The sequence below is a fragment of the Pleurodeles waltl genome, chromosome 5 (assembly GCF_031143425.1).
Source record: "Pleurodeles waltl isolate 20211129_DDA chromosome 5, aPleWal1.hap1.20221129, whole genome shotgun sequence".
NCBI lineage: Eukaryota > Metazoa > Chordata > Amphibia > Caudata > Salamandridae > Pleurodeles > Pleurodeles waltl.
In genome coordinates this window covers 1,765,488,080-1,765,507,883 of record NC_090444.1, presented here as the reverse complement: position 1 = coordinate 1,765,507,883, position 19,804 = coordinate 1,765,488,080, and the positions used below count along the sequence as shown (strand labels likewise).

The following is a 19,804-nucleotide window of genomic DNA, read 5'->3' as shown; positions in this document are numbered from 1 at the left end:
ATGGGTAGCTTGGGACCGGGGTCTTTTCTGGGACTGAAATCAGCTCGAGGAATGTGAAGCTACTGATGGTTTATGTCTGGACTTTTCAGAATAATCATTGAGGGCAATGCATTTTTACTTTCTCAGTAGCCACAAGCTATTTTGGGAGTGTCTATGCATACAAAGCTTCATCATGTTCATGTGGCAGACAGACAACACACTTAAAATGTCTCTTTACAATGACTATCTCGAAACGTCACTTCTCAACAGAAGAATAATCAGCGTTTCAAAATAAATTACTAAACTATGCCCTGTTCACTCATCTGAGGATAGAGACTCCAAAGTGTGAATAAATACCTTCAGATCAGAAAAAAGAAAGTTAAAAATAGTGTTGGAAAGGTAGAAACTGTGTCCAAAAATGTGAGGCCCTGTTTTCATTACAAGTACTTTTGATTGTTTTAAAATATGGATTTATTTTTGCATAATGAAACAGATGAGAGGAAACAAAGGAAGACAATGTTTAAAATGTTTTCTCGAACTCCGCATAGCAACATTGAAGTATTCTATGCGTCTGGATAATGCAAATAAAACAGACTAAAGAAAACCTAAAGTGAGAAATTGTTTAAAATGTTTTCTGGGATTCAGACTACTGATAATGAAGTATTCTACCCTGCTGGATAACACAAAAAAACATGAGAGGCACCCTAAACCAAGAAATGTTTTTATAATTTTATTTGGGGATTTAGCCAAGCAACAGTAAATTATTCTATGCATTTGGATCAGACAGAGTATGTGGCAAGAAAACTTTTCTTATAAAAATATATTTGTGCCTTTACTTAAGCGCCAGAATCGACATATTTTGATGTCTGTTCTTGGCCCTTTGTTTCTTATGGTGCAAAGACGACTTTCTGGTGTGTGACATGGTTTATTCTAAAACACTAATACAATCCTTAAAACAAATTATTATAGTGCTGTCACACCAGAATACATCTGTGATCCTTAAAATATTTATTCGGTCATTCATTTCACAGCCAGTTTACATACATTACTTTCCTTGATGTCTCAAAAAGTCTCCATTTTTAAACATCATTTATTTGAATTCCATCGATTTACAAATACAATCATTAAGGAACAACTTATCATAAGAGAACACTTTTTTTTTTAAAAGGCACATTTGTCTGGAATACGTTGTCATTTCTTTTTCCCCTTGGAAGGTTTTGCAAACAAGGATGGATCTATCTGGTTTCTGGTCAGTCCTTTAACAGAAAAAAGCCTGGCAGCTCTTTCTTGTAAAGTGCCCCCACATTTCAGTCCACGAGACATCAACTCCTGCTTCAGTGTTTCTAATCCAAGATGCTCCAGTGTGGCAGCAGATGAGAAGTCCTCAAGGTCCACCGGGGAAGGAGCCTGCAGAAGAGAAGAGGTACACGAATTAATACTTCATCAGATAGCAGACTTATTGCTAGAGCCTGTTTGCTGGCCTCTTTTCACTTGCAAAAAAAGCATGCTGAGCTTTTTGGATTTCAGTTAGGTTTCCAAGTTTGAGCACAAACCATTAATGATCTTTATTCTTCGGGTTAAAAAAGTTTGTGTTCTTAAAGAACAAGTTACCTACCTAAGGTAACTCATTATCTGGTAGAGAATATCGAGGTGCAGATTCCTTACTTTTGAATTTCCCCAAGCGTCAAACTCGATCCCGAAACTTTTGCTTGATCAATACCCCTGAATGCGCCATCGGGTGGCAATGTTTGGTTGTGTGTGGCACCGTTGGTGTGATGTCACAGTTACCTATATAGGCGCTACCCATGCGTGGACGACACTTTAATCATGACTTTCCACGCCAGGAGCGCAGAGCCATGAAAAGAAGTGGCGTGTATGTGTCTCGAAACTAGGGCGCTGAAAGGGATCACCCTGACCCTAGCAAATGAGTCCTCAGAGCAGGGGAGGCATGGGTGGGTGTAAGGAATCTGCCGCTAAATAGAATATCTACCAGAAAATGCATTTCTGAAGATAAGTAACTTGTTCACTTGTTAGAGACTTCTATCTGCAGATTCCTCTCCTCTGAATAGATACCCAAGCTATATCATCCTGGTGATGGGCTGAGGGGCCCAACGGGTGAAATGCCTATCCCTGCGGACCTGACTGTCCAGGCAGTAGTGTTTGGCTATTGTGTGCAGGGATGTCCAGATTGCTGCCTGACATGTCCAGGACTGTGACGCCACAAGCTAACACCAGGGTCACAGCTTTTCCCCTGGTGGATTGGGTTCTTAAGCCCTCAGGAGGCTGCTTCTTTGCCAGGGTGTAGCAGATCTTATAGCGAGAATGACCCAGCGGGAAAAGGACCCGACCTTTCTTTGCTCCCACAAATCCCACAAAGAGTTGGTCGCCCACCTGGAACTCTTGTGCTTTAAGGCAGAATGACAATGCTGTTTTTGGGTCTAGTCAGTGGAGTTGCTCCTCTTCTTTAGAGGAATGCGGGGGAGCAAAGAAGGTAGACAGGGTGACAGTTTGTCACAAATGAAATGGGGTCACACCTTTGGGAGGAAAGAGGCACTGGTGCGAAGCACCACCTTGCCAGGAAAAATTGAGTTATGGAGGACTGCAGCTCACTCACCCTCTGGGCAGATGTTATTGCCATGAAGAAGGCTGTCTTGATGGTAAGTAGCAGGAAGGGACAATTGTACAGTGGATCGAAGGGAGCACATAAGGTATGTGAACTAAATTAAGAAACCACTGAGGCATGATAAAGGGCGTAGGGGGAAACATGTACAAGCCCTTTGAGAAACCTATTTACAGTAGGGGACTTAAAAAGGGTTGGTCAGGGAGTCATAGAAAAGCGGATAGAGCAGACAGATAGCCCTTAAGAGTGCCGGGAGCAGAACCCTGCTGGGCAAGAGATAGAATGAAAAGAAGAACGTCAGAGAGAGAAGCAGAAAGAGGATCTTCAGACTTCTCTGTACAATATTTTACAAATCTTTGCCAACTGTAGGCATATACTGTTTTTGTGGAGAAACGCCAGGCTGCTAAAATAACATTACAGACTTCAGGAGAAGGTCGAAGGCTGTCAACTGTCGCCGCTCAATCGCCACGCATGAAGGTTCAGAGTTGACAGGTTTGGGTGGAGAACCCTCCCCTGCTGCTGCAACAGAAGATCCTCCTGAAGGGGCAGCCTGATCGGAGGATCGATGCTCAACTTCAAAAGCTCAGGATACCACAATCGGTGACCAGTCCAGAGCCACAAGGAATACCTGGGCCCGGCCATTCTTGATCTTCTTGAGAACTCTGGGCAGGAATGGTATGGGCAGAAAGGCGTACAGGTGGCCTGAACTCCACTTGCAATGAAAAGCATTGCTGAGCGATTACTGCCTTGGAAACTGCTTACTGAGAGAGCTCAGTCTCGGCCTCAAGGAATCCTGCATGGTGATCTGTATGCCTCCCAGTCTGGGCCCTGGGACAGTGAGGTGAGACCGGACAGCCGCTGGCAGAGCACCCTGAGTGGAGGCAGGAGGAGGGGTGACGCCTGGCCCGCCATCTGGTCCATAGGGCTTGCGTGTTTGCTGAGGCGCCTCTGATGCCGGACTGGCGTGGTGGGGGGGGTGGGGGGGGGCACCGAGACCAGGAGGAATCTCCCAGGCAAGAGTGTGTCCTGCAGATTCCCCCCTACACTTGATCGGGCGAAGGCAGTCTGTTCAGAGGAGACTGGAGAGAGCGAAAAGAGGCCTCACCTGGTGAGAGCATGGAATGCCTTGCGGCAGACGGACGCGCACTGAAGTGCGAGAGGTGAGGCCCAGAGTTCGCCAGGGAGATCACGCCAGAGAGGGGACCTTTGGAAGGGTGGTAGTTAAGGGTATACTCTCCCCGACTCTCCACTCTAACCCCCACACCCCCTCCTCCTCTTGGCTGAGAGTCGCACGCTGCTGGAACAGATAGAGGTTGCTGCTTGAGAAGGCCTCGCCGTGGGACGTCCCCTGGTGTCATGTGTGCTGGTGGGGACAGGATTGAGAGAGATGAAGATCCTAAGCCGGCCCAGCAGGGCCGCATAGACCAATACACAAAGGTGGTGACCCCCCCAAAAGTCCTGGAGCCCCCTGCAGTGCCAGACAAAACTGCTCTTCTGACTGAAATTCAGTCCTCCCAAGATCAGAGGTTTCCCTCCTGCGTTAAGATCTCCGGAATGTGGTGGAGCATGTCATGTTGCTGGAGACTCGGATATCAGACCTTGAGGACACGGTCTGAAAGCTCCATAAAAAAATGGCAGAAGCCAGGGTCCTTAATAAGGATATTATGTGGCGGCTGGAGGATGCAGAAAACTGGGCCCACAGAAACAACCTGAGATTTGTGGTCTTCCAGGAAGGGGCTGAAGGGACGAACGTGGGCTGTTTAATAGATACATGGCTGCAGCAAGTTCTGCCGGCTTAAAAGTTCTTGGCTTCTTTTGTGATTGAATGTGCCCATTGGGCTCTTGGGGGGGGTAGACCCCCTCCAGCGGCCCCTTCTAGTCCAATAATTGCCCGCTTTCTAAACTTTCAAGACTCTGAGACTCTTATCTTCCCCAACTACACCAGAGAAGTTCAGAGGCAGCGCTGCACGTTTGACTCTGTGAAGGCCAAACTCCGCAGCTTTCAGCTGCAGTATAAGCTCCTTTTCCCAGCCAAATAGAAGGTCCTGTTCCAAGGGAAAACCTTTTTCTTCTAAACAACTGAGGAGGCATGGGTTTTGTAGGAGGTTTGGGGGGGGGGGCGGGGAAATCGGGAGCTGGACTTGTTTTGAGGGGGCTTGTTCTTTATGTGTTGTTTAGAGTAAGGAATCTGCAGGCACAGGCATATAGTACGTCTCCTCTGATGGGATATCAGACTCTGGGCGTCCAGTGGGCTTTTGTAGGGGCAGCAGGTGTAGGATGTGCTCTCACATACTGCCTCCACCCTTTGAATAATCATGGGCTCTATGGGTGATCTGGGGCTTCCCAGGGTAGATCCACAAAATGTGAATGGATTGGGGGGACAAGGTTAAGTGTGGGTTGGTGTCTCAATATATAAGGAGGCTGCACCCAGATGTAGTGCTCCTGCAGGAGACATCTCAAAGGAACAAAGCGTACATTCTTGGGTAGAGGGCCCTATGTTACATTAGCCCATGTGGGCTTTACTTCTGGCTCTTGGGGGAGAAGAGCCCTTCCAACGCATGAGGCAGTGGACGGATCCGGCAGGTACATATGTCGGAGTGCAGGGGTTCTGGGGTGGACATGAGGTACTACTCTTGAGTGCTTATGCTCCACCCATGCTTCAGTCTCCCTTGCTAGAGAAACTGGCAGAGATTTTATTGGAGACAGAGTCTCCGCTCCATATGATAAGAGAGTGATTTTAGTGATGTGATGGTGATCTGGAGTAGCTGAGAGTAGGTAGGGTCTGTCCTCCAGGCAGATTATCTGGCATGGGGTTTGTCTGATCATTTGCCTCTGCTAGTGTGGTTTGGGAGGCGTGGAGAGGGGACACGGAGATGGAGACTAAGAGCCTGGGACTTGCAGGACTGAGAGGTGGCATATGGGCTGCGGGTGGACACTGAACTATATTTCCAAGAAAAAGTGGGATCGGTTGAGTCTCCGGTAGTGTATGAGCCACAGCTTCTGGCTTTGGAAGAGGCTCTGGGACGGGTGCCCGCCTCCACCCCCCCTCTTGCTCTTCGTCAGCTGAAGCTTGTGAGGGCTGAATACAAGGAGGCGGCAGAGAATGAGGCTAAGGCCCAGCTGCGTAATGCCTAATATCGGCTATATGACACGGGGATAAAGCAGGGAAGCTCCTCGTTTGGCTGGGAAAGAAGGAAATGGAAGCCAGGTGGATAGATGAGATAGTGACCCAGGAGGGCAAAAGGGTTATCTCCAATAAAGGCATAGCGGAGGCTTTTGCCGGGTATTACCGGGAGTTATATGCGACATGTCCACTACAGGATGTCCCCCCGGATTAGAGGATATTTGCAGGGCATTAATGTCCCGTTCTTGAATATAGAGGCTTGGGAGGGGCTAGAAGGAGAGATCGCCTTGGAGATCAAAACGGCCACCGTTAAGCTGCGTTCCAGGAACGTCCCAGCGGAGCCATTTAAAAGATTTAGCGATATTTTGGCCCCTCATCTGTTGGATATGCTCCTGGAGGTGAGAGGTCACTGGGCCCTCCCCCGGACCTGAGACTGGCAGAAATAGTGGTAATCCACAAGGAAGGGAGGCCTAAAACATCCTGTTCATTGTATAGACCGATTTCCCTCCTTAATGTAGAGGTGAAAGTTCTAACCACGGTTTTAGCAATGCGCTTACATGGAGTTATCACCCCCTTGGTCCATAGAGACCAATCCGGCTTTATGCCGGGACGCTCCACAAGGTATAATCTAAGACGTACACATAACTCAATACATACCGTACTACTGTGCCCTGATTTGCACGTTTTTTGCCCTTAATGCTGAAAAAGCATTCAATGCTGTGCATTGGACCTCCCTCCTCCCGCCCCCCCCAGTTGTTTGTCCTCCCAGTAGAATTGTCGTTGTGCCAGATTCAGGCGCATCCAGCGTTAAGTGGGTTTAAATTGAAAGAGGGAGAGATGGATGATTTCATTGTGCGCAGATGATATACTTAAAAGGCCCCTTGAAACCCTTCCAAGACTTTTTCAAGTGTTTGCAGAGTATGGGAGCTACTCTGGCTACCAGATCAATTGGGATAAATCTGTGTTGTACGCCCCACAGGAGGATGCGGTCCTTCATTCTCTCCCAGGTCATTTGCAATACTCGAGGGAGGAGTTTAACTATCTGGGGTGGAGATGCCACTTGTGATCTGCTAGGCATCGATTGCTGAGTTTGTCCACTCTGGCATTCAGAGAACCTGCCAGGTGTTGAACCACCAGGGTTATGCCCTGCTGTTCCAGCTATGTCGAGAGGCACAGAGGCTCCTGACAAAGGGTTCACAACTCCACCCTGCTTGTTGCAGTACACATGGGGGCGGTGTTGTCCATGAACATCTGCAATTACTTCTCCTTGACAGAGGGAAGAAATGCCATCAATGCCTGACGGATTCGCCTGAAGCTCCAACAGGTTGATGTGGAGCCTCAAATTCACCTCTCCCAGATGGCCACCCCATCCTGGAAGAGACGCATCTGTCAATACTGTGAGGTCTTGGGGGAAAAGGAATGAAGTCTGCCACTAACCCAATCACAGTTCATAATCCACCAATGAAGGTCTTTTGCAGTTCCCCCAAGGATCTGGACCTTGTCGAAGAGTTATCCCTGATGCTGCACCAACTGGAACTTCGGGTCCCACTGCAGAGCCTGCATACGCCACCAGGCATGATTTACTAGCAGGATGCAGGAGGAAATTAGGGCCAGCGGCCTCAGAGTCAGTCTCATCGAAACCCAGGATAGAAGCTGAAATATCGGGATCAGCCTGAATACCCTGGACTCACTGCTCGGGAGGAGAGTGTCTGAGAGGGAATCAGGTGCTACTACCATTTCCATTGTCCCATCTCCATTGTTGAGGTGCTCTGTGTGGGTTTACTAGCACCTTAAAGTCTTGTGTGTGAGGCCAGCCAGTTGGAAGTACCACTGAGTGAGGGGCTGTCAAGTCACTACAGTACCCATCCTCTCGGAAGAGAGGAAAGTGGTGGGTATTGAGGTAACTGCAAAGGTAGAAAGCTGGGAAGTCAGGAATTCCTCTACAACAGGTCTTGCCAGGTTGGTGCCAACCAGATATTTCCAAGAAATTTGTGTTATAGCACTGCCCGACTGGACTGTCTCAGCTGATCACCTGATCAGGTGCACAAGATGTGTCAGGGTGTTTGAGTATAATATTATGTCAAGAAAATCAAGGACAAAAATATTGTAATGGTAAGTTTCGACTGGTAAGCACATTTTTACTATACTTCACTCCATATAAATGTATCTTGACAAGATGTAACTTCAAGGTATGTAGATGCAGAGTCAAGAATAGTCAATCTATACTTACCTCTTTGCACGTACCTTCTCGATATTTTGGCCCTCAATATTTTTGACAATATTCTGTCCATATGACATTTTTGACATTGATATTCTGTCAGACAACCTGAGTCAGAGAGGAAGAACTTCTTAATGCTTGCTGCTTTCTTTTGAGTACAGTTCTGAAGCTTAGTGTACCCTATCGGAGGGCATCAGTAGCACATTCTTTCTCCCATTACTGTCTCACTTTGGCAACTCTACTTGGTGCAGTGCAGAGATACTGTTACTACTGGCTTCCAGCAAGGAACTATTAATAGGTGAACAGAATACGGAATCACCTAAAACATTTGAGGGTACTGTACTAAGTGGTATCACTCTGTCAGCGACAAGTATATTGAATCAGCTAGAACTTCGCACTGCAGGCAATAGATACATCTGGAACATGACTAAAAACAACAAGAATAAATCTAAAATTACATATGATGCATGTAAGATATGCACTGCTCAGGATTTTTACTTTGTGCAGACTCGATCCTGCAAAGCAGCCTTCATTAAAATAAATCCTGACAAGCATGCTAATTGGCTTTAAACATCCGTGCAATTTACTTTAACCAATCTGGAGAGTAAATGTAACATGGCACCAGCAAAAGATGAGTATCTTGAGGTTAGTTTGCAAAGGAAAAATGTGCTAGAATTAACAAAAGTAAGCAATATGAAGCGCTTTGTGGACTCCTTCGCAAAAAGTAGCCCAAACAGGCTCAGATGTCAGCTCAGTTCACGGTGGAGGGTGCACACAGGGAAATGGCCCTATTCCAGGCGCAGCTGCAAAGCAATGGTTGTAAATTTTAGGGATCATAATATTATACTGAGGCTTGCTAGGGCAAAAGCAGAAGTACTATATCACGGTTGCCAAAATATGTACTTCTGCATTTCACAACATCTGTGCACACAGATCATTTCAAGTTTAATGTTTGACGGATCAAACATGTTTCATTGTTAAAAGAATACATGCAGTTGATTGTGCAAAAATCTGAACAAATATAAAACAGTTAAAAAAATTAAAATCCTATTGATTAGGGCAAATTAATTGATTTAATCAAACAAGGTACATAAACAAGTCCTTAAGTAGGGCTAGTCATTAATGATCAGGCGGTCACATTATGTCTAATGGACCAAGCGGCATACAGAACTTTAGATACAGCAGCCACAGTAGTAGAATCAATTTTTAGAGCATTTGTACCATTTGTCATTCCCAGAAAACGGCACAGAGACATAATGGACCTAGCTCTTGGTCTAGAATATTTTGGGCAAAAAAATAGCAGATGTTACTCTGTCTCATCAAAAAGCATGCATGACTGGCACAAAGTAGACCTTGCCTGAGAAGTGACCCATGTTGATGTAAACACGGCAATTGGCAAAATACTCTACCTAAACTGCAAAAGAGGACAACATGTGCGTGGGACCGGCTGTTAAGGTTAAAACATTGCCTTGGGCACACTTGTGCAGTAAGAGAAACCTAATGCTGCTGCCTGTGGAACTAGACGGTTCATTCTGAGCAGCAGCTATAACCCAATATCTGAATTTGACAATAACAGCAGTAGACGTGATGGAATGCTCTTCCCACAAATTAACAGAAACCCTAGCCATAGAATGACTTTTTGACTTAGGCCAGCCGCTTATTGGCATTGCATAAATTAAGGATATCAACGACACCTTCTCTAAAGGATCGCAATTCATCAACGGCCCATATGCGAACCCAAAAGAGCAGCAGTCTTAGAGAGGCCAGCTCAGAAACAGGCTTAAGATCAAGGTCCAATCCAAGGGGAACTAAGAGGGTGACTTTCCCCTTGCATGTGTAAAGCTCCTCTGAAACTGCTCTCACTGACATCCAGAGGACCCATGGGGCTGTGGCCCCACAGCTCTGCGCCATACAATGCTGCACTCCTTGGTTGGTCGTCATTTAATGAGATTAAAATAAATAGCTCAGACAATACAGCATAAAAACGCCATGTTATGTCCAGCAAATCACTGTTTTGAAAACAAGGGGAAATCTTATTTGTCAAGGTTTCTGGATCCTCTTCGAGAGTTCTTGATGCAGCAGGTTATGGAGATGGGGCCAGTGGGAGCTGCCAAAAGAAATATTTCTGACAATTGTTCTTGCATTGGATCTCTCATGAACTTAAAATGATTGATTGCGAAAGTGGCCAATGTGATTCTTGATGAAGAAAAATACAACCTTGAGCCCAGAACAAAGGGGCCCTGGGGGAAACTGAATCTGGCTTTAGAGGGTATTTGGGAACTGCTGAGCAGTATTTAAATGTACACTTGCTGATCGGCAAGTATAGTAAAGCCTGCAGGGGTACTCTGCAATTGGGTTTTATTCGTCAGAGCATGGGGTCTGATTCTGTAAATATATCTACTTTTTGCTTAATATCTTGAAACAAAGCGATGGAGTTTAACATAATTCATGTTTATACTTAACAAGGGCCATGAGAACACCAGGCATAAATATATATATAAAGAAAAGCGCAAGTAGAGGCTTTTCGGAATAATTTTGAAAACAGAAAAGGGTGTTTATATCTGATGCAAAATAGAACCAAGCTATAGGTGGTGTCTTTTTTGCCACTACAATGAGCAATAACCCCCTGGCCCATATCCTAACCATCTATGAACAACATGAATTTCTATGGTGGCAGATGTGTGGGGTTTCATCAATCTTTCGAGACTGAAGAAAAACATGCTGCAGACATCTTCTGGGTTTGCTACAAAGTTCTCCCCCTTTCCCTTGTCACAAGGAACTAGCCTTCGGCTATATGGAGGATGAATTAAAACAGCTCCATTGGTAATATGCATCTTGTGGGTTCTAACCACGCTTCTATTCTTAACTGAGAAATATTAGTGGCCTGTGTGAATATGGAAGCCAAAGGCTAAATTCAGTGGTTGCAATACTTAAGTAGAATCGCTGTTGATTTGAGACAGCCTGAGCTGAATAAGTCCCATGGGAAGATTGGAACAAAAAATTAACTCTGGGCCAAAAAGTTTTCTTGGTTCTGTAGCACAATCCTATGGAGGAAATGCAGCTCCGTAAACAGTCAGTAAGTAGTACTGTCTGTTACAAACTTCAGAGCTAGAGTTTTACTTGGGTCTCTTCCTTTCCTCATATAAGCAAAAGTTTCTCACTAGACAGTTTTGGCATTGTACCACATATACTCGTCTTAGCAAAGGGATTTGGGTTACTCAGAATCACCTTGGTTCTGTACATGTGATAATATTTCTATACATTCCATGATACTTTTTAGTGATCCTTATAAAAGCATGATGAACACATTTATTCGAGCAGTGCTAAAGTCTGAAAGCCTAAGGACTTTCATAGCTGATTTCCTTACTCTTCGAATGCTAGCCATAGCTCTATCTAGTATGCTCTTCTGTGGTTAGCTATTTGCATGTTGTTGTGAGATTTATGTCTCGGTTGTTTTTTTTAACCCAAGTTTTTTAAATGACTGAAAGAATAATGCTTAACTATACATGTAAACATTTTATATTAACTTTATTGAATTGTTTTTATGTATTTGTGTTTATGGTTAAAAAGTATTAGGCAAAATAAATACATTTTGATTGGCTGCAGTATATGTAAAGGTTACGTACCTGTAGTCCTGATTCTGCATGGTAGATAGCGTCATTGAAGTTTTAAATATTAGAATAATTCCCTGCTGTTAGCGCCGTTCCCGGAACGGCTTTTTATATACTTTTCTTCCATGGAAATAGCATTAGAGAATGTCTTTTGTCCATATGTCAATGGGATGGGCGCCTAACAAAGGTCTCATTGTTTTTATGACTGTTCAAATAACTCTTCAGCTTATATTTATAGAACTGTTTTGCAGCATTCACATGCAGACAAAAAGGCACTGTTTTCAATACCGAACATGAAGGGAAAATGTACTGTTTGGCTTGCATTAGGCACAGGCAGAACAGAAAAGAAATCCTGTCCCTTTAAGAACTGGGGAGGGGGTGTGGGGGTTCTAACCCAGTTTTATTTTCTGGCTTGTGAGAGAAGAATCTCAGGACATCGGAGGCTTTTTGGTGCACCCGGGGGTCCCCTTATGGGCTGCAGCAAGCATAATGCCACCCATAGGAGCCCATGCAAACTGCGATGGCAGGCCTGCCATTGCAGCCTGCGTGAAAGGGTGCAAGCACCCTTTCACTTCCAAACCTTACCACTGCACTTAGACATTATAAGTCAGCCCTCTGGTAGGCCATTCAACCCAAGGGCAAGGTGCATGCCTTCTTAGTGTGAGGGTACCCCTTGCATGAGCAGGGTACCTCTAAAGACCTCAGGCAATTCATGGACTCTAAGTGCGGGGATGCCATCTTACGGTGTGTAGTGGACACTGGTCAACATAAGTGGGTCCAACTACATAATGGCTACTCCGAACGTAGGCATGTTTGGTATCAAACATCTTGGAATCATGCAACTACACCAATTCCAGTAACAGTTGCACAATACCATGTACTCTGGGGATTCCCCCAGTTCTGCCTGTGCAGCCTTACTGGGTCCAGCTGGCAGCCCACGCTGCTGCTGACCCCAGACATGATTCTGCCCTCCTGCTGAGGAGCAGAGCAAAGGATTTCCTGCAAGGGAGAGGGGTGACCACCTCTCCCTGTGTATTAGGTGTCTAAGGGCTGGGGTGGCCTCTGAGCGCCACCAGACTGCTTTGAAGGGCACATTTGGTGCCCTCCTTGCATAATCTGGTTTGCACCAGTTCAGGAACCCCCAGTTCCAGCTCTGGCACGAAACCACACACAGGACAGGGGAGTGACACCCCCCCTGTCCAACTCATCCGCTTTTGGGGGGGGAGGGGGCTTGACAGAGCTCTGCCAGGTGGCCATTTGATTCTGCCATCTTGAAAACAAGATGTGAAGAGGCCCCTGGGAGCATCTGGTTAGTTATGCCAGGCAGGTGATGTCCCTGACACCCTTTAAAGGGTAGGTCACTGCAGAAAGTGACCAACCCCCTTTAAAGTTATTTAAGGGCTCCCACGTGGGTGGGTCTGCAGATGCGTTGAGCAACACCGTACAAGGACCTATCTGCAAGACATCTTCTGCTCCTGGCCTCTGGAACTGCTGCTGGTCTTCGCCTCGAACCTAATAAGTCTGGTTCTGGTGGGAAATCTCCCATTGCAATACTGTTTCTACGATCCTGCAAGAATTCTGCAACATCCAAGGCTGTGCATCCTCCAGGGTCACAAGGACTCTGTTTGCACCAGGAAGCAAAAAGGAATCTCCTTTGGAGTGAAGGAGTCACTCCCCTGCATCCACAGGCACCTCAAGGGATTATCAACCGGTTGGTGGGGTTTGCCGTCTCTGGACATCCGAAGATCCTGCAACATAGGTGGTGAGTCTGTGTATCCTGTGGGTCCTACTTGACTTCTATCCAAGTTGTGAGACTGTAGGTCCTTGCTCCGGTCACTGGACTGGCTCCCCTGTGCACTGCGAATGTTGCAGTTGCCAAGGCTTGGTGACTCTTCCTCCGGGAGGTCTTCAGCCTCTAAGTAGCCCGGGCCCCCAGAACTCCGCAAACCGAAGACCAGCTGCTGTCCTGTGACTCCTGCGACATGAGACTTCTGTTTTGCTGGGCCTGGTAAGGCCTCCCTGTGACTGGCGCTTTTGAGTCACTTGTGGGGGCTCCATCGACTTCAGTTGGCCTTCCTGTGTAGAGTCACCCGGATCTTGCTGGTCCTTACAACTTTTTCTTCTGCTTTCATTTTCACTTGCCAGTGCTTGGTGACCTATCTGGTCACCGATCCTTCTGCAATCCGGCAACCGTTGACGGACAGCTTGTAGGCCTCTCCTGGGATCTTCACTGACTCCTCGACCCTGCAGCGGAACTTCTTCCACTGACTTGCAGGAATTTCATCTTCAGGAGGGTGGGCATTGCCACCTGCACAACCTGGGCACCTCTGTGGGTGCTGGACTCAGTCTGCTTCCTTTACAGGTCCTCCACGTCTAGAATCCGTCCCTGGGTTCCACTGGCCTGGTCCACGGATCATGACAGCAGCTGGACAATCTGAAGCATCCACAGTCTTCTGAGAGAGTTCCTTCTCCCCTCTGCATCTGGGTCTCTGGTGTAGGTACTCCTTGTCTTCTGGGTATCCTTGGGTAGAGGCACTCTCTATCTATCCTCTTGCCTGCTGATGTCCTCAGGTCCGCTGGAAAGGGTCCTGAACTCCACAAACTCCAAGCACTGCTTCCTGTGTTAGCCTATGGGACAACTGAGTGGGTAACTGACTTACTCCTGGTTGTTTGGGTTACCTACTTACTTCTGGTGTTTCTAACTGATCCCAGCCCCTAGCTAACCACCACACTTACCTTGGCTGGAGTTCCCACTTTCACATTCCACGTTTTTGGTATATGGTTTGGCCCTCCCCTAAAGCCCTGTATATTTCTATGCTATTTTTGATGGTTATTTTGTGTGTATAATTGTATGTCATATCTCCAAAGGGAGATATACCAATGTCAGTTTAGAAGTAGTGCTGTAATAAAGTACCCTTTATTTTTGCAACACTTATGTGGTTCTTTCCGGTGACTAAGCTATTGCCCGACAATGGTGGTGCTGCAAGTGCTTTACATTCCTCCTGGACTAGCTTGAGTTGCTCACCTCAGCTACCCCATAAAGAGCTTCTGCTATCTGGACACTTATTCACTATCACTAAGGGTTGCCTGGACTCAGTATACAGTGCCTCACCATAGGTGTACACCATAAAGCTGAGCCAGCCTCCTGCACACCTCTCCTCTAGCAATTTGTTTGAAGGTATATTATGATTTATAAGGCACATGGAGGACTGCTGTTTTGGTAACTGTCTCTCAATGCGTACACAAAATATAATTAGTTTCAGGAGAGAAGGTAGAACTGGATTAACAACACAGTCATTAGTTTATTAGACCCCTTATCATATCTGCCACCAAGCACATTCTATCTGCTTCAGACTGTGCACTATACCTGCCAATAATCCCAAGGATGTCTGGTCATTTTCATGGCATCAGGCCATGTATGGTGTGGTCCCCATAACCACTCTGTTTTCTACCAACCAATATATTACATCTACTGCTACCTCAGCCAGGTCCTCAACCACCTGGCTTCTTGGGGTATGTAAATAGATGCATCAAATTCAATTAAATGTAGTGAGCTACTTAAAAGCACGCAAAAGTCAATTGTAGATTTTAACATGATTTCATTGAAAGGCACAGAGTATTCTTCCTGCAACAAAACGTGGCCAGTTTCTTCAAGGAATGGTTATTTAACAGTCTAAAGTTAGTAAGACTAGATCCTCCTGTGCTGAATAGAGGATAATGTAGACCTACTACGAAGGAAAATGAGCTTACCCCCCACCAATGAAAGAAATGACTTACAATTAACCAAAATATAAGGTAGTACATTTGGCTTCCCAAATTATGTATATGTATAAGCAAATGTTAAATTGAATTATGAAAGGGGATGGCGCATTAAGGACCATCGACTGAACATTTTCCTCAGTGGCACAACATTTTTATTCTCTCCAAAATACTTCCCAATCAAAAAGCACCAGGGAATCAGTTCATATCGTGGTCAAAGATTTGAGAGGTCTTCATGAAAAATCCACAGTAGGAATACTACTGCCAAAAAAAACACTACTCACCAAACTTTTAGACATACTTCCAACTTCAGGAATTAATGTTTGTTCTTTGTATTTGTTACATTCTGCTTCTTGCCTTCCAGTCTGTTCATTTTGGGGGGAAACGTCCGTTGCCACTGTATCACAAACGGAATTGTTCTCTAAATCACCTAAAAGTTCTGGAGTCTTTTCAGAAAACTCAGTGGCTAAAGTACACTGGTTGGTTTTGTCTGAACTGCTGTCCTCGTCTGTGGGTTCTCTAACTCTCTCAACTGCAAGATCCGCATCGTCAGCTGCTTCATGCTTTCCAGGATTTGAATCTGTGTTCTGCATTTCTAATTTGGGCATGTTGCTTTGTGAACCTTCTTCAAAATCCCCATTATGCTCCTGGGATGTTAGCAAAGCACCGGAGTGTGATGTGCATGCCTCATTTTTCTGTGAACTGCTCCCCTCTGATGCTTCACTTTCAGTTCCCTCTGCAGGATTACCCGTGGATTCCTCACTTGCTCCTGACATACTGGTGGAGTCCTCACCATCACTTTCATCTCCACCACTACTAGAATCCTCCACACCTTCTATTCCTGTCCTGTTGGAGAGACAAACACGTTTAAGAGAGTGTTGAGAAATTAAACACCACAATATGTTCCAGTAGGTAAGCTGACAATTAGAAATCCTCTAGTCAAAGGTAAAGTGTGTATCCACACTGATGAAAATCCATCACAGTGAGAACACAAGAGATGGAAGAAATACAACTTTTGGTTAATCTGTTCGAAAAGCCAGTGTTAGAGCACACCACCACCAACCGCCTAAAAGATGCATATTGAGTTAGTGAACACATTCTTTGTAATTCATTGTGGTAATACATGTATAAGAGATTTTGGTACCAGAGTCCCAATTTTTCTGACCTTCAATTAACCAAATTAAAGATGGCACATTTGGTTTCCCAAAGTTTTGTAAATGCAAATATGAAATGGGATTGTGAAAAGGGAGTACACATTAGGAACCAAGGATCATCAACTGAACCCTTTTCCTCAGTGACACTACATTAAATTCTCTCCAGTGTGTTTCCCAATTACAAAGTGTCAGAGACAAGGTGTTTACTGCGGGCAACTAAAGATCTGGGAGAAGTGATCATGAACAATCCACAAAAAACGTACTCTACATTCAAAAGAACAGTACATACCAAATTCCCAAGCACACTTAATTCAGGAATTCATATTTTTTCTTGGACTCTTTCCTCCAATATTTAGTGAGAGGATGAGGCCTAACTCCTGGTTCTCTTGGTTCCAAAGTCTGCAGCTCAACATCCTGTGATTCTGAGCAAATCACTTAATCTCCCTGTGCCCACACTTCAGCGCCTTGAGACCCTCACGAGTCAGTTGCCACGCTTTACAAATCCTAGATTTGTTAGTTTCTGCTTCTTGCTTTCTAGTATTCCATCACCACTGTATCACAAACAGAATCATTCCCAAAACTCACCTGAATGTCCTAGAACCTTTTCAGAAAACTGCATGGATACATTACAATGAATAGTGTGCGTGGACTGCTGTTCTCTCCTGTTGCATCTTTAACTCTTAATCGTGAGACCTACATCTTCAATTGCTTTATTCTTTCCAGGATGAGCATCTGTTTTCTGGCATTCTATTTTGGCCCAGTTCTTTCTGTAAATATGCCCCATACTCACCTTTGCAGTAGCAAATTACATTTTAAACATTTAGAAAATGTAAAGTGCTGGAGGATATAGCATACCTAGTGAGGATTAAAACACAAGAGAAAGGAGAACCTACATATTTTGAGTGTGTGTTTCCAAGAAGCAGTGGGGCAGTGAACGGCTTTTATGGTAGACCTCTCGAGTGCCTTGGATGAGATGACCTCGTCCAGTACACCCGGGAACTGGGGGGAGCGCTAGCGCTCCCCCCTGTGCTCCCCACCCACCCCCCCAAGGCAGGGATGGAAGGGGAAGCCCTTCCCACCCCTGACCCCCCCCCCCCCCCCCACACCCACCCCGTGACGTCAGCGCGCGCTGATTTGTCACACGGCCTCCCCCATCGCGCTGGAAGCTCAGCTTCCAGCGCAATCGAAAGAGAAATGCTTTATGATTTATTTTAGGCCATTTCTGCCCAACTGGGGCAGATCAGCCTAATATTAGGCAGATCTGGCAGAAACCTCAAGACGCCAGGGCAAATTCTTATTTTGTGTGTTTTTTTTTTTTTTTTTAAGAGATGGGGAGCGTCTTTTTTTTACGTGAATTTCACGCAAGGGGAGCGACCCCTTAGGCAAGGGTCGCTCCCCTGGGGGGAAAATGTATTTTAGGCAATTTCTGCCCCCCTAGGGGGCAGATCAGCCTATTTTGATTAGGCCGATCTGCCCCCAAGGGGGGCAGAAACCACTAGGCACCGGGGATTTTTTTATTTTTTTGTTTTACAGATGGTGAGCGACCCCTTGGACAAGGGTCACTCCAGTGGGGGTGGGGGGCAAATTTATTTTAGGCCATTTCTGCCCCCCCCCTGGGGCCAGCTGAGCTAGAGGCCAAAATCCACAGGTAGGCACTTTGCAAAAAACACCTCTGTTTTCTGTGAAAAAATGTGATGTGTCCACGTTGTGTTTTGGGCCATTTCCTTTTGTGTGCGCTAGGCCTACCCACACGCGAGGTACCATTTTTATCTAGAGTCTTGGGGGAACGCTGGGTGGAAGGAAATTTGTGGCTCCTCTCAGATTCCAGAACTTTCTGTCACCAAAATGTGTTTTTTTAGCCACATTTTGAGGTTTGCAAAGGATTCTGGGTAACAGAACCTGGTCAGAGCCCCACAAGTCACCCCATCTTGGATTCCCCTAGGTCTCTAGTTTTCAAGTATGCACAGGTTTGGTAGGTTTCCCTAGGTGCCGGCTGAGCTAGAGGCCAAAACCTACAGGTGGGCACTTTGCAAAAAACACCCCTGTTTTCTGCCCAAAATTGTGATGTGTCCACGTTGTGTTTAGTGGCATTTCCTGTCGCGGGCGCTAGGCCTAACCACACAAGTGAGGTATCATTTTTATCGGGAGACTTGGGGGAACATAGAATAACAAAAGAAGTGTTATTGCCCCTTGTCTTTCCCTACATTTTTTCCTTCCAAATATACGAGAGAGTGTAAAAAAGACATTTGAGAAATGCCCTGAAATTCACATGCTAGTATGGGCACCCCGGAATTCAGAGATGTGCAAATTATCTTGTGCCCATTTTGGAAATACAAAGGTTTTCTTGATAGCTATTTTTCACTCTTTATATTTCAGCAAATGAATTGCTGTATACCCGGTATAGAATGAAAACGCACTGCAGGGTGCAGCTCATTTATTGGCTCTGGGTACCTAGGGTTCTTGATGAACCTACAAGCCCTATATATCCGCGCAACCAGAGGAGTCCAGCAGACGTAATGGTATATTGCTTTCGAAAATCTGACATTGCAGGAAAAAGAGTAAAACGTAGAGAAAAATTGCTGTTTTTTTCACCTCAATTTCAATATTTTTCTTTTTCAGTTGTTATTGTCTGTAGGAAACCCTTGTAGGATCTACACAAATGACCCCTTGCTGAATTCAGAATTTTGTCTACTTTTCAGAAATGTTTAGGTTTCTGGGATCCAGCATTGGTTTCATGCCCATTTCTGTCACTGACTGGAAGGAGGCTGAAAGTACAAAAAATTGTAAAAATGTGGTATGTCCCAGTAAAATGCCAAATTTGTGTTGAAAAATTGGGTTTTCTGATTCAAGTCTGCCTGTTCCTGGAAGCTGGTGATTGTAGCACCGCAAACCCTTTGTTGATGCCATTTTCAGGGAAAAAACCACAAGCCTTCTTCTGCAGCCACTTTTTTTGAAAAAAAAAAAAAAAAAAAAACATTTTCACTGTATTTTGGCTAATTTCTTGGCCTCCTTCAGGGGAACCCACAACGTCTGGGTACCTCTAGAATCCCTAGGATGTTGGAAAAAAAGGACGCAAATTTGGCTTGGCTAGCTTATGTGGACAAAAAGTTATGAGGGCCTAAGTGCAAACTGCCCCAAATAGCCAAAAAAAATGGCCTGGCACAGGAGGGGGAAAAGGCCTGGCAGCAAAGGGGTTAAGTCATTCAGGGCATACGTTTACAACCTTTAGAGTTCAGAAGAATAGCAACTCATTCTCTCAGAAAACAGAAGTCCTCTGCATAAAGTACCAGAGCCCTTGCTTTCACACCCATGTGCGCCTTTGCACAAGAACTATGAAAG

The 19,804-nt window shown here is 45.4% G+C and overlaps 1 protein-coding gene across 1 annotated transcript in view; it reads right to left on the bottom strand.

Moving 5' to 3' along the window:
* Positions 1-972: 972 nt before the first annotated feature.
* Positions 973-19,804, bottom strand: part of SDE2 (SDE2 telomere maintenance homolog) — a 153,304-nt gene continuing 134,472 nt past the window's right edge. The window contains exons 6-7 of the mRNA XM_069236176.1: positions 15,596-16,157; positions 973-1,386 (exon numbers count right to left, since the gene is read on the bottom strand). Coding sequence (XP_069092277.1) covers positions 1,171-1,386; positions 15,596-16,157 — 778 coding nt within the window. The 3' untranslated portion in view covers positions 973-1,170. The remainder of the gene's footprint in view (positions 1,387-15,595; positions 16,158-19,804) is intronic.